The sequence below is a fragment of the Eurytemora carolleeae genome, unplaced genomic scaffold (assembly GCF_000591075.1).
Source record: "Eurytemora carolleeae unplaced genomic scaffold, Eaff_2.0 scaffold204, whole genome shotgun sequence".
NCBI classification, from domain to species: domain Eukaryota; kingdom Metazoa; phylum Arthropoda; class Copepoda; order Calanoida; family Temoridae; genus Eurytemora; species Eurytemora carolleeae.
In genome coordinates, this window is record NW_019396099.1 from 310,551 (window position 1) to 323,710 (window position 13,160).

A 13,160-nucleotide genomic window follows, 5' to 3' on the forward strand; every position below is an offset into this window, starting at 1 on the left:
TTATTATTAAACTTGATAAATGGACAGATGACGACATGAAACAATATACAACAAAAACAAATATCTAAATATATTCCAAACATTACAAAGAGGGATTTTCAATCCAGGGATTTATCCCCCCCCCTCTTCACTTTATCCAGATGCATAATCTCTTTGAGAACTTGATTGCTTGGAATTCAAGGAACAAATAATGTTTTCTAACAATTCCTAGAATCAGAAAATCAGAATTTCAAGAGCGCAGAAAAACCGAACGTGTGTTGGCCCTTTGGTGCTTTCTTTTTGAAAATTAACGAAAATTTCGTCAAAGAACGGTACTAAACAAACTAAACAAACGGAAAGATAAAAATACGGACAATATGTAAATATTATTTTATAAAAGGCGAAAAATCTGTTTTGCAGGGAAAAAAGTTATTTCGTTAATCATGGTAACCATTAGCAAAAGTGTTAAAAAAGTACAAACTCGCCCAGTTCTAATTTTCCGGAAAAATAACCCCAGTCTGATTTAAACACCAGGCCCAGAAAACGCTCGATTTTATCAAATATCCAGATCTTAAATTCCTTTTTTTCTGACCAGGTAAACATTTCTCATCATTATAAATACGACTGTTTTGAAAACCAAAGTTTTAAAAAGACTAACTGTTAAAAAAAATGGCTGCCCTGGAAAGGTTTAAACTGTATCGTGTTATCTCATCTAGATTTAGTTGTACACAAACCAATATTTACTGAAAGCACCAAACTGATGGAAGTTTCATAAAAGAATTTCCCGCAAAAAGAGAGGATAAAATCATAAAATAAAAATGACTTATTTAACTTCATAAAATTTAGAAAAGCTTTAAAGAAATGTATCCAAGTAAATACCCTTTATTTTAATAATTCATTTTGTTCTTATGCTCGAAGTATATATTGTAAATCTAAAGCAGTCTTTAAGTGCAAGCGAAATATATCGGTGATCAGAAATCTTTTATTGTTCACACGATGTTTTGGCAGATTTGTTCAAAATAACGAGATTAAACATTCTTCTCAAATAACAGAGATCCTTTGGATAAAACAAACAGAAAGCGATTTTTTTGCTATTTCATAAAAAAAATGATGTTTAGCCACTCTCTAGTCTCTACGCCATTCAGATTTTGTATAAGAAATACACTATCTCGTAGTTTAAATGTTAAAGCAAGCATATTATGATCCTGAGTACAAAACGTTACAACCAGCAACTAACAACTAGGAACAGATTTAAAGGGACTGTCGACATAATTTGTACTGACCCTTCAATATGCAATCAAATACTGTCATCAAGCTATTGATAACAATATCCATTAAAGGCTTTCAGACATTTCGTCGCAGAATTATAGTTTTTATAATCTTGAATTTTCTTGCTTGTTTGTAGAAGCAGACGACAAGTTTAAAGTGTTTAACAAAGCTGCACTTTTGAACTGAAGGGTCACATAAATTAAGTACACAGTTCCTTTTAACCCTATCCCCGCTGGGGTACTTGAAAACCAGGATACGCTGGGGGGGGGTCAATTTGACCCCCCCCTCTAAATCCCATGTTTTATGTCCAAATATGACAAATGATACATCATTAGAAAGCTCTTGTGCTCTACTTTTAGAATCTGCAAAAAAAATTTGCAAATTTGCGAAAATTGAATTTTTTATCGCAAAATCCAGTTCTATAGTAAAAATGTTTGCAAAAAAAAATTTGTCCAAAAAATGACAAATTATACATTTTTGAAAAGCCCTTGACCATGCCATTTCAAATATGCAATAATTTTTGCAAAATTTTAAATAACCTGATTTTTAATCAAGAAAAACTAAAAATGTGCAAATTTCCTTAGACAGGTTGTTTGCAAAAAATTTGCAATTTTTTTTTCGCAAAACTTGTGCAATCCGTTTCCTTATGTCATAGGCTTTCCAAAAAGCTAAATTTTATCAAAATCTGACAAGTGAAAGTGGGTCAAAACAAAGATTTAGTTTGCTACAGTCAAAAGCAGTCATTCAGGCAGTGTGCCTGAGGACTCAGGCAGTTAGTATTAAAGCCCGGTTTTAGGCCTAAAGGGAGGGCTTTGGGTATGTAAGAAAAGTCAGAAAATTTCAACAGCCTCAGACCAATACTTTTTGAGTTATGTAAAAAAAACTACAGGGGGGGGTCAAATTGACCCCCCCCCCCCAGCGGGAATAGGGTTAAACAAAGTGTTTTCTTGTTTTCTTCCTGAATTAGAACCTTGTTGTATTGAGATCATACACCATACCCTCTTCACCAATTATCTAAAAAATAGTTTTTTTTTTATAAATATTTAATATAACTGAGTTCTTGCAACAAACTCAAATTGTATAATCCGTATATCTTTTCGACTTGGTGGTGAACACATTTATTATTTCAAACTTATACTATTTTATGTAACAGAATTGCACATCAGGGTGCAAATATGTAGAAATTAAAAAATCTGAGCATAAGGCAAGAACTCAGTGCCTTCATAGAAATGCAGCTATAAATTTGAAATCTCCCCCATCATGAAAATCACTGAATCAAATTTATAGAGACCATATATCAAGTATATTCATCCCTATAGATCTAAGTTATAGCTCTTTCAGACCCACTCAATCAAACCGTTCTCTCACACTCTTAACTCCAGGGGTAAAAACACTACGTACGTTGTCAGAACATTGTGTTGCACAAAATTGAAAGGTGAAGAATTTAATTTGCTGTTGTTCAAAACTTTTTTATCTATTCTGAAGAATTCAAATAGTTTGCACTATAACTTAAGTTTATTTTAAAGACAGTACCCGTATAATCTTTAAACTCGACAAATCCATCTTTTGTTCAGGAAATTCTTTAAAATTCAAAATGATCTACAAAATTAGAATTCTAAAAAACGTCTAATTATTTTTAGACTTTTTTCTATCATTCAATATTTCTTAATAAAAATTCACGTCGCTTTTATTTATCAAAAATTAGGGTTTTAGGATGCTTTCTGTCTCTATTCTTTTTATTTAACATTTTTCATTGCACCATGAGATTTTAAGATTCTGGAGGTTTTACTTGTTTTGTGGATTCTTTGAATTTTAAGTAATCTAAATCTTTGGAAGTGCCTTTTTTTTGTGAGGTTCCATGTACATGTGGAGCATGTGGCCCCGATTAGTTATGCTACGTAAAGTTTATTGGATACAAACAAATACAGAACCGTACAGGCAAGCTAAATATAAGCCTATAAGAAAGTGTAATTCCCAGTGAATAAAATTAACCTGTAGGAGTGACGAGGAGGAGTTGGGAGGCGTATCCGCAAACTCAGGAGGGGCGGGGGCAGGACCAGACTCATCCCTAAATCAAAAAAAAAAATCAGAGCGCAATTTTTTTGGGAAAAGCAGGAATACCAGAGCAGCGAACTGTTATGAAAGGTGTTCTCAATTAGTCCTTAGTCTGATAAGTAAATTAGATTATCTGAAAAGTGTTAAAAAAAAATAACCAATTAATGCTTGTCTTAGTTTTCAATACCTCTTTTTTTCTATTAAAAAAATCTCTTGCAACGGATTATTCAAATATTTGGACAATGTAAGAAGTGCAAATTGCTAAACAAGTGCATTGAATCTACTCAAAAAATGATTTTGGCCACAGTAATTTCCAGATTTTTTTCTGTAATTTCAATCATTATGCTTCGAAAATTCTTTTCAAAATAGTAAACACATGTGAAATCACTATTTTCGTTTTTTGGTGGATACATATCAATGACGCATAATCCTCTCTTTAATTAATGACATTTCCCAACTATGTGAACAGTCCCATTAAACTAACAAGCAGAAACAGTAAAATATGCACCGTAAAACACCCCCCACTTCTATATTCATAACGACTTGTAAATTTCCATAAAAAGAACATTAGTTCCTTTATTACGGATCATCTCTCTATTATTGATATAGTTGAACTCAAACTATACCTCCCTCTCCAGAATTGTAATAAGAGATCAAAAGAAGATATTTTGTTTAACATTTTCTCTTTTCTATATTAACCCCGAAAATACCGCAGTAAACTTTCTTGTGCAACATATAAACATATATTTGTAATTATAAATCTATTTCGAAAAATAAAAATTGGCGGTTTTTTTGGTTTTGTAAATTTTTCCGACTTTTTTTTTTGGGGGGGGGGAGTTCTGACCTGAGATTAGCTTCCCGTCCCTGCTGTGTTAAATCTTCAGCTGAGGACTCCTCACGGATTGAAAGTGAATTCTGCTGAAACAGCATTGGAAGCTCTGACGGAGACATCTGGAATACAAGAAACAACAAATCTTTTGAACAGGCAAATACTAAGTAATCATAACAATCATAACACCATTGGAAGCTCTGACGGAGACATCTGGAATACAAGAAACAACAAATCTTTTGAACAGGCAAATACTAAGTAATCATAACAATCATAACACCATTCAACGGAATATAGTATTACTATGATCTACTATAATGTACATTGAAGAGTGAATGTTGATAAAGTTGTTAGATTAACAAAATTAACGATTATAAAACAAAAATCCAATTTATATTATAATGTCTGGCTTCATAATCATTGGCAGCAAGATATATTTCTATACTGAGTCTGGTTATTGAAGTGAGTATGTACAATGTATGTTTATCTGCTGATGTAATTATTATACAGAAAATCAGATTTACAAATTATTCCTGTTGTTATATGCACAATACTGTTGTATGCAGGACCTGCAGTTCTATAGGATGCAACTTTAATTAGATCCGTACACCCAGGAGAAAACATAGAATTATTCTATATATAGGGGTATACATTGTACATTGTACATTGTACACCCAGGAGAAAACATAGAATTATTCTATATATAGGGGTATACATTGTACAATGTACATTGTACATTGTAAATTGTACACCCAGGAGAAAACATAGAATTATTCTATATATAGGGGTGTACATTGTTCAATGTACATTGTACATTGTACATTGTACACCTAGGAGAAAACATAGAATTATTTTACATATAGGGGTATACATTGTGTAGTAAAATTGTGATGAACTGGTATCATATTGGGTCAAAAGCAGGTTAGCATGTTTATCTTGGTCAAGAACAATCTATTATTTTTGTACTTCTGCTGTATACATACAGGAACCTGTAAATCTGTAAGTAAATTTCGGGATAAAAACGTCAATAACATTGGTTTGGGGGTAATTTATAACACTGGTTTATATATTCATCTATGCAAACAGTTTCTAATTCTGTTTTACGATGTTTACAGTGTACATTTATATACAAATACAATATAGATATGCAGGTCTTACATCTAGATATAATCAATTCTCCGGATCTAAGGATAAACCGAACATCAAAGTTTTATAAAGTAGAATGTTGTATAAGCCAAGTTTATTTCAAAAAAACTTATTTTAACCCAAATCACAAAATTGCCTCTGTATACGTTTTAGATTTAAATTTAAAAGGACTTGGGAAAATAATTAAATCTTATTTTTTTGCTTACTAACTTACAATTGTACAAAAATTGCATAATTATAATCAGTATTCAAGTATATATAAGTATATAAGTTAAAGTACATAAGTACATACAGAGTAAAACAAATGTATAAAATATTATCATAATCATAATTATTATTGTCATTATTATTCTTTTTATTATAATTATACATGTATGAATGTATATTCAGCTAATAATCTAACTTTTAAATATGTATTTCTATGCCACACCATTATTATTCTTTTTATTATAATTATACATGTATGACTGTATATTCAGCTAATAATCTAACTTTTAAATATTTATTTCTATGCCACACCATTATTATTCTTTTTATTATAATTATACATGTATGACTGTATATTCAGCTAATAATCTAACTTTTAAATATTTATTTCTATGCCACACCATTATTATTCTTTTTATTATAATTATACATATATGACTGTATATTCAGCTAATAATTTAACTTTTAAAATGTATTTCTATGCCACACCATTATTATCTTCGTACTTCATAAATCTAGAACATTTCGCAGATTTTTCTGTTATATCTGTGGACTTAAAAATATTCCCTTTCTCCAATAAATTTGAACCTAATCGGGATAGTTTTGGTGTTTATTGGATATAAACAAATCAACAAAATGAAAAATACGAAAAAATGATAAAATATTTCTACCTTGGCTGATGATTTGATTATCCTGTAACTAGATCTATCCACAGTACTCTTCTTTGGTAACGTACAGTACATAGAGTTCAAACATACTCTCTGCTCTCCTGTACAGTACATAGAGTTCAAACATACTCTCTGCTCTCCTGTACAGTACATAGAGTTCAAACATACTCTCTGCTCTCCTGTACAGTACATAGAGTTAAAACATATACTTGCTGCTCATCTTTGCAGTACATAGAGTTCAATCATACTCTCTGCTCTCCTGTACAATACTTAGAGTTAACATATATACTTGCTGCTCTCCTGCACAGTACAAAGAGTTAAATCAAATACTTGCTGCTCTTCTGTACAATTCCTAGTGTTCAAACATACTCGCTACTCTCCTGTACAGTACATAGAGTTCAAACATACTCTCTGCTCTCCTGTACAGTAAATAGAGTTAAAACATATACTTGCTGCTCTTCTACAGTTCATAGAGTTCAAACATAGTCGCTACTCTCCTGTACAGTACATAGAATTAATACTTAATTTCAGCTCTCCTGTACAGAACATAAAGTTAACACATACTTAATTTCTGCTCTTCTGTACGGTGCATAGAAACACATACTCTCTGCTCTCCTGTACAGTACATAGAGATAACATATACTTGCTGCTCTCCTGTAATTATTATAGCTGTGCAACCAGTGGTCAAAGATCCACAGTTAATATCATCAAGTTAAGATAAAGGGATTATAAAATTAAAGTTTTTCGAGTAATCAATTCCTTTACTTTTATTCTAAGCTATGTACTAAAAGGAAATAAAGCCTGTATTAAGCCTGTACTGCGGGCCCTGTCCTAAACAAGGAAAGCTTTAACAAATCTTCTAATCTGGAGAAAAAGAGTTAAAAGAACTTCTATCTGGAAAAATTTAATTAAATTGTTGAGAGAAAATCTTTACCATTCCTGGTCCTCACTTCCACTTGAGAAGTTCGTTCAGTATTATACGAGTTTCTCCGAGGTTTCCGTCTCTCATCAGAATTCCGGTCTAAAAGTACATCATGATATTTCAAACATATAAAAAAAATAAAAACGGGAGATAACAAGCAATCTTACAGCGAAGATCATTATAATGTCGAGGGGCCTTTAAACATTTCAATGAATCAAGAAAAATCAAAATGAACAGAAATTCTTTATAACGTTTACAAAATTTGCAGAAAACTCCAATTTTCGGAGAAACACGTTTGTTATTTTAACGGATATAATCTATCATTTTTAACCTCAAGAACATGATTAAGTGATACGACTGGCTTAGATGATGTTCCTAAATTGATCGAAGAATTGGAGGTATTATTTGCCTTTTCAAATAGATAATAAATCCCTTTATAGTAAAAGAAGAGAATGAAATGGTTTCATACAATTAATCCCCAGGTCCGGGTCCATTGCAGTTTAAATTCTACACTGTGTAATCTGTATAATTGATTACACACTGAATATTCAACTTTTCTCAAACCATCATCAATCTTAGTGTCACAGAGAGAATCTTAGTGTGAACTCTAAAGGGAAAATCTCAGTGTGAACTCTACAGGGAGAATCTTAGTGTGAACCCTAAAAAGAGAATCTTAGTGTGAACTCTAAAGGGAGAATCTTAGTGTGAACTCTAAAGGTAGAATCTTAGTGTGAACTCTAAAGGGAGAATCTCAGTGTGAACTCTACAGGGAGAATCTTAGTGTGAACCCTAAAAAGAGAATCTTAGTGTGAACTCTAAAGGAAGAATCTTAGTGTGAACTCTAAAGGTAGAATCTTAGTGTGAACTCTACAGGGAGAATCTTAGTGTGAACTCTAAAGGGATAATCAAAGGAAGCGTCTTATTGTAAGAAAAAATCTTAGTTTAAGCTGTCAAGGGAAAATCTTAGTTTCAGCTGTCAAGGCAATAATTTAGCTTAAGCAGCCAAGGAAAAATCTTTGTTTAAGCTTGTAAGGAAAGATATTAGTATAAGCTATCAAGAAAGAATCTTAGTTTAAACTGTTGAAAGACCATCTTAGTTTGAGCTGTCAAGAAAGATTCTTAATTTAAGCTGTCAAGAAAGATTCTTAATTTAAGCTGTCAAGGAAGAATCTTATTATAAGCTGTTTATAGAATCTTAGTTTAAGCTGTTTGGAGAGAATCTTAGTTCAAGCTGTTAAGAAAGAATCTTAGTAGAGTGTGTAAGACAAGAGATACAAATATCCTGTTGTAAAGTTTGCTCCAAGTCTAGTTATTTACTAGTATTGAAGTGAATAGTAGCGTAACCGTCAACATAAATCTAACCCTAGTCCTACTAAATCACTATATACCAAACCCAACCAGAAAATCTAAATACCTCTTTGGAGAAAATATTTTTACAATCACGAAACCTCAAGCATGGTCACAACTATATTCTTAATATTGTAAAGGATAAAACTTTATCATATTTTGAGACCTGAACTGTAAGGAAAAAAAAAACAATCATCGTACAAAAAACGTACTGGTTAAAATAGAATAAACAAACTGTTAATGATAAGATTATTGAAGAATCAAGGCACTGATCAGTCTACTCCGCCTCGGATGGCAGATGGATTTATCTTTTATAAAATTAATTATTTCGTCGAGACTACTGATCCATACGGCTTATTCAGGCAAAATCCTCTCACTCCATCGCGTGAAGAGAGTGTTGACCTGGATCTTTAAATAAAACGCTTGAGATTGGCTTGGATTTGTCAAGCAGCCGGAACGTATTCTGGGTCGGTTTTTTTTATTTCCAACGGACAAATCTTGCTTCAGTTTTAGAAATTGCGGCAGTCGTGGCAACCGACCTACGTCTCATCCGACCTATATAATGAACTAATGAGCCTCTATGCTCAAAGACAGAACTACTTGCAATCCGAGCTTAGTTCTGGGTCCGAATCAGAACTAAAGAGGTTACATCAATGGAACTATCCCCACTCCGAGCTACTGAGCCCGTGCTGGTTACAATATGATCCCTCTTTCTATCTGTACACATAATTTCAATTTGGCCTTCATGTCCGATATACAACGGTACTTTTGAAGCCTTTGGCTAATAATTGACATATCCTTTTTTTCTAACTGAAAATTGAGTGTTTATAGTTCAGCCCGCCTTATTCCGTTGCATAAATCGCGTTGGGTCTACTTCTTACTGGTTAAACTTACTAGGCGGGCATCCTTGCACCGGCTCGAATTATGTAACTTTTAAACTGGTATGTCGTAGGTGGTACTCTACAAATGGTTGGTCAATAAAATGTTGCCGTCAGTTTCTTGTTATGAAATCCTATACTTTTATACACTTTTTACACGAAACATATGTCATACAACTCCTTTTCCATTTCTGGTTTTAAAAACTAGGAATCTAGAAGGAGAAGACGCTACTTTACACAAAATCAAACATTCAAAACGTGTTAACCTTTCTCAGCCTTGTTTAACAGGGAAGGAAGATAAAAGAATTGAGTCGTTGCCACAAATTCAAGTTTTCTAATCCCTTCAACTTGGTGTCGTAGACTACGGCATCAGGTTGTAAAGATAAACGGATTAGATATTTCAAACTTTATATTCTGTTAGATCAAATAATCTAAGTTTGAAATATCAAAGGTATATTAGGATGCAAAGTTATAGGGATTAGAAAATTTGAGTGTGTTCCTTTATATATAAAAATTATATTCTGCAGCAAATTTTTCCTTATTTTTTGATGCGTGTAGTTAATCGGAAATAAATCTAATGAACATAGAAATAATTATAGTCCAGTAAGTATATTATGGGGATATGACAAAACACATCCTGGTGACATGTATTGGTATTAACGAGTATACACTGCAGTCCTGATTAATCTCCAGGGGGGACGAGGGAGGGAATGCAGGGCCTCCATGAGCCCCGCGAAATGACCTCCGGAGCCTCCTGATACACAGAATGCCCTCTAAGTCCCGTGAAACCGTCTCCGCGCCTCTCGTTATCTTTTCAAACCTCCGCCATTCTGTCTCCATGCCCCGAATTTTGGTCTCTAATAAAAGATATTTGGCCTTTACAACCAAAAAAAATAGTCTCAACATGATGACTTTTTGCAGAAATTTTATATTATTGTACAGGTGTATCTTGTAAGAATCAAATTTTACTAGCACCAATTTACAAAACAAAATAGTTTTTGTGAAATACTTGAAATTGTGCTTTTATCGTATGCTTTGTGTAAACTTTTCACAAGAAAACAAGTTAAGATCAATTGAACGAATTAATGTTTGAACTTTGTGGATTAAAAGATTCTTAAACTGTTTAGGATTCAACTTTGAAGAGATATATTTTGATTTTTGGTTGGTTAAACCATAAAAAGGTAAATAAAAAATGAATACAATAAAAGTGGAGATCAAAATGCGGAGTATTGGAGACCTAGAAAGAGGCACGGACACGGTTTTTCGAGGCTTGGCGGCTCTGCACCCCTTCCTTCAAGGGACACATGATGGATAGTAGGATTCTACCTTTATCCGGGATAATATCTGGATTATTCTGTATAATCATTAGGTTGAGATCTTCTTTTCTCTCTGTTCTACTCGTGGCATTCTCTCTAGCAGATACACACGGTTTCTTTACATTCTGTCTCTTCATCCTGCACGTGCACAATAATTAAACATCAAATCATTATTTTTTGAAACAATTCATAAATATTTATACTGTTTTTAGATTAAATTGTTAATCTAATATACTTATTACAGTGTCCGAATTTAATGAGTTTAAGCCGCGTCTGCAATCACCCAAAAACCGGTTTCAATTGAGCGTCGGCTTAAATCTTGAAAAACTTTTTAAGTTGAACCAACCATATTTGAGCCGCCGCTCAAAATCTTTAAATTCGGCCTCAGATTACATGAAAAGGGACATTTTGTCATTAGTGACGATTAGGTGGCCGGTTTATGACCTATAAAAAAATTATTCTTCAAAGCTTTCCCTGAAAAAAACATCTAGCACTTTTGCGGACATGATGAGCCAAAAAGGATATAAAGACGAAAAATACATTGGCCTAAAAAGAAATGATTTTGAAATTATTTTTAAAACTACATAGGTTCTTCGTAGACAAATTATTGAACATATGCTAGGACGGTTTTGTGCGTCTCCCTGCTCAATAATTTGTTTCCCTTGAGCATCAATGACTTGTTCTTAATCCTGTGAACTGTTGGAGAATAAGATGGAGGAAAGGGATAAAAGGATCCTGCTGTTAAACAACAATATTTCTTTTCTCCGGACAGTCAACTGTCACAAGAGTTTCAAGGAAAGCATAAGCTTTAAAGCGACTTTAGGCGTTACTTCAAGTGATTCTCCGTTTATAGAGTGGCATGTTCAATTCTTCGTTTATAGAGTGGCATGTATCGACGGTATTCAAAAAACCTTTGTTCTGTCAAGAATATATGAGATATTTTCTCTAAGAAAAATAATTATTTTTGATTAAAGAAATTGTCAGATTTAAAGACTCTACACGCTAGAAACACGACAATTTCTTCCATATTATTGAGCAGATAAAGTTAAAGGAAACTGATGAGCATCGGACATTCCACTATTTAAATAACAGGTAGCTTAAAATTTCGAGGAAAGTTCCTTATTTTAGGATAAACATTTTCGCAGATTTTATTCATTCGAGTCAGCTGTTCCTAGTTGATTGCTATTTACCTTGTATATACAGTGGACACCCTAAAAATGACTCCTGCCACGGCTAAAAGTAGAACTAGGAAGGAAAGAATGCCGAGAAAAACCCAGACCAATGACGTCATCTCAACAGGGATAGGACCCTCCCGTACTTCACTAAAATAAAAATGTTTTATAAATTTTCATTTTTAAATTTGATATTTACGTACCTGACATGTTTTTGGTTCTCTACGCTAAGTGTAAAAACTTTCAGTTCCACGATATCACTTTCACCGTTATCATTGAAAGCATTGATCCTAAAACAAGCAAGATTAAAAAATATACTTTATAAAAGTCTTAATCAAAGCTAGACGCTCTGATTGTAAAACATATACATAACAATGTTTATTCCTTAAACGATTTAAACGATTGTAAGTTTGAATGCTTAATCAATTATTCTCTCGAAATTAAAATAGTTTGTCTTTAGTAAAGAAAATACATAGAAACAGAAGCCAAGCCTTTTAGTGTAAAATAAACTTTGTTAAAAGTTGGAAGAATTCTACAAATTGTTTATATGAATGTAAACTAGAATTAAACTCTACTCTACCTGAAGCTAAAGCCAGTGCCTGAAGTTAAACTTTTGACGAGAAAATTTGGTGATTCCTGAACAAATGTCAAATTTAGTAGAAGCAGAGCAAACTTGACAATTCAACAGACCCCGGAGACGAAAGAATAAATTAAATGGAAAGAATTTCAAAATATATGAGTAGGATAGAAGGATAGTAGGATAGTAGGATAGTAGGATAGTAGGATAGTAGGATAATAGGATAGAAGGATAGTAGGATAGAAGGATAGTAGGAAATAGAAGGATAGAAGAATAGTAGGATAGTAGGATAGAAGGATAGAAGGATAGTAGGATATTAGGATAGTAGGATAGTAGGATAGAAGGATAGAAGAATAGTTGGATAGTAGGATAGAAGGATAGAATGATAATAATATTGTAGGATAGTAGGAAAGAAGGATCACAATAGAAAGGTAGAAGGATAGAAGGATGGGATAAGGATAGGAATATAGGAGGATATTAGGATAGTAGGATTAGGATAGTAGGATAATAATATTGTAGAGATAATAGAGGAGAAGGATAGCAGAATAGAAAGGTAGAAGAATAAAAGGATGGGATCAGAATAGGAGGATAGAAGGATAGTAGGATAGTAGGATAATAATATAGAAGGGTAAAGTAGGGGAGAAGGATAGCAGAATAGAAAGGTAGAAGAATAAAAGGATGGGAGGATAGATTGGTATTCTTCTTTTTATACCACAATTTGCATTTTTGGGGAAACTAAAGAAAACAAACTGATGGCCAGACATTTCAGTATATTTCTATTATGATTATTCTCTA

The 13,160-nt window shown here is 32.9% G+C and overlaps 1 protein-coding gene across 1 annotated transcript in view; it reads right to left on the reverse strand.

Moving 5' to 3' along the window:
- Nucleotides 1-2,127: 2,127 nt before the first annotated feature.
- Nucleotides 2,128-13,160, reverse strand: part of LOC111694913 (protein turtle homolog A) — a 42,494-nt gene continuing 31,461 nt past the window's right edge. The window contains exons 20-28 of the mRNA XM_023463969.1: nucleotides 12,369-12,424; nucleotides 11,992-12,078; nucleotides 11,807-11,938; nucleotides 10,627-10,754; nucleotides 7,088-7,174; nucleotides 6,157-6,254; nucleotides 4,148-4,254; nucleotides 3,241-3,316; nucleotides 2,128-2,262 (exon numbers count right to left, since the gene is read on the reverse strand). Coding sequence (XP_023319737.1) covers nucleotides 2,212-2,262; nucleotides 3,241-3,316; nucleotides 4,148-4,254; nucleotides 6,157-6,254; nucleotides 7,088-7,174; nucleotides 10,627-10,754; nucleotides 11,807-11,938; nucleotides 11,992-12,078; nucleotides 12,369-12,424 — 822 coding nt within the window. The 3' untranslated portion in view covers nucleotides 2,128-2,211. The remainder of the gene's footprint in view (nucleotides 2,263-3,240; nucleotides 3,317-4,147; nucleotides 4,255-6,156; nucleotides 6,255-7,087; nucleotides 7,175-10,626; nucleotides 10,755-11,806; nucleotides 11,939-11,991; nucleotides 12,079-12,368; nucleotides 12,425-13,160) is intronic.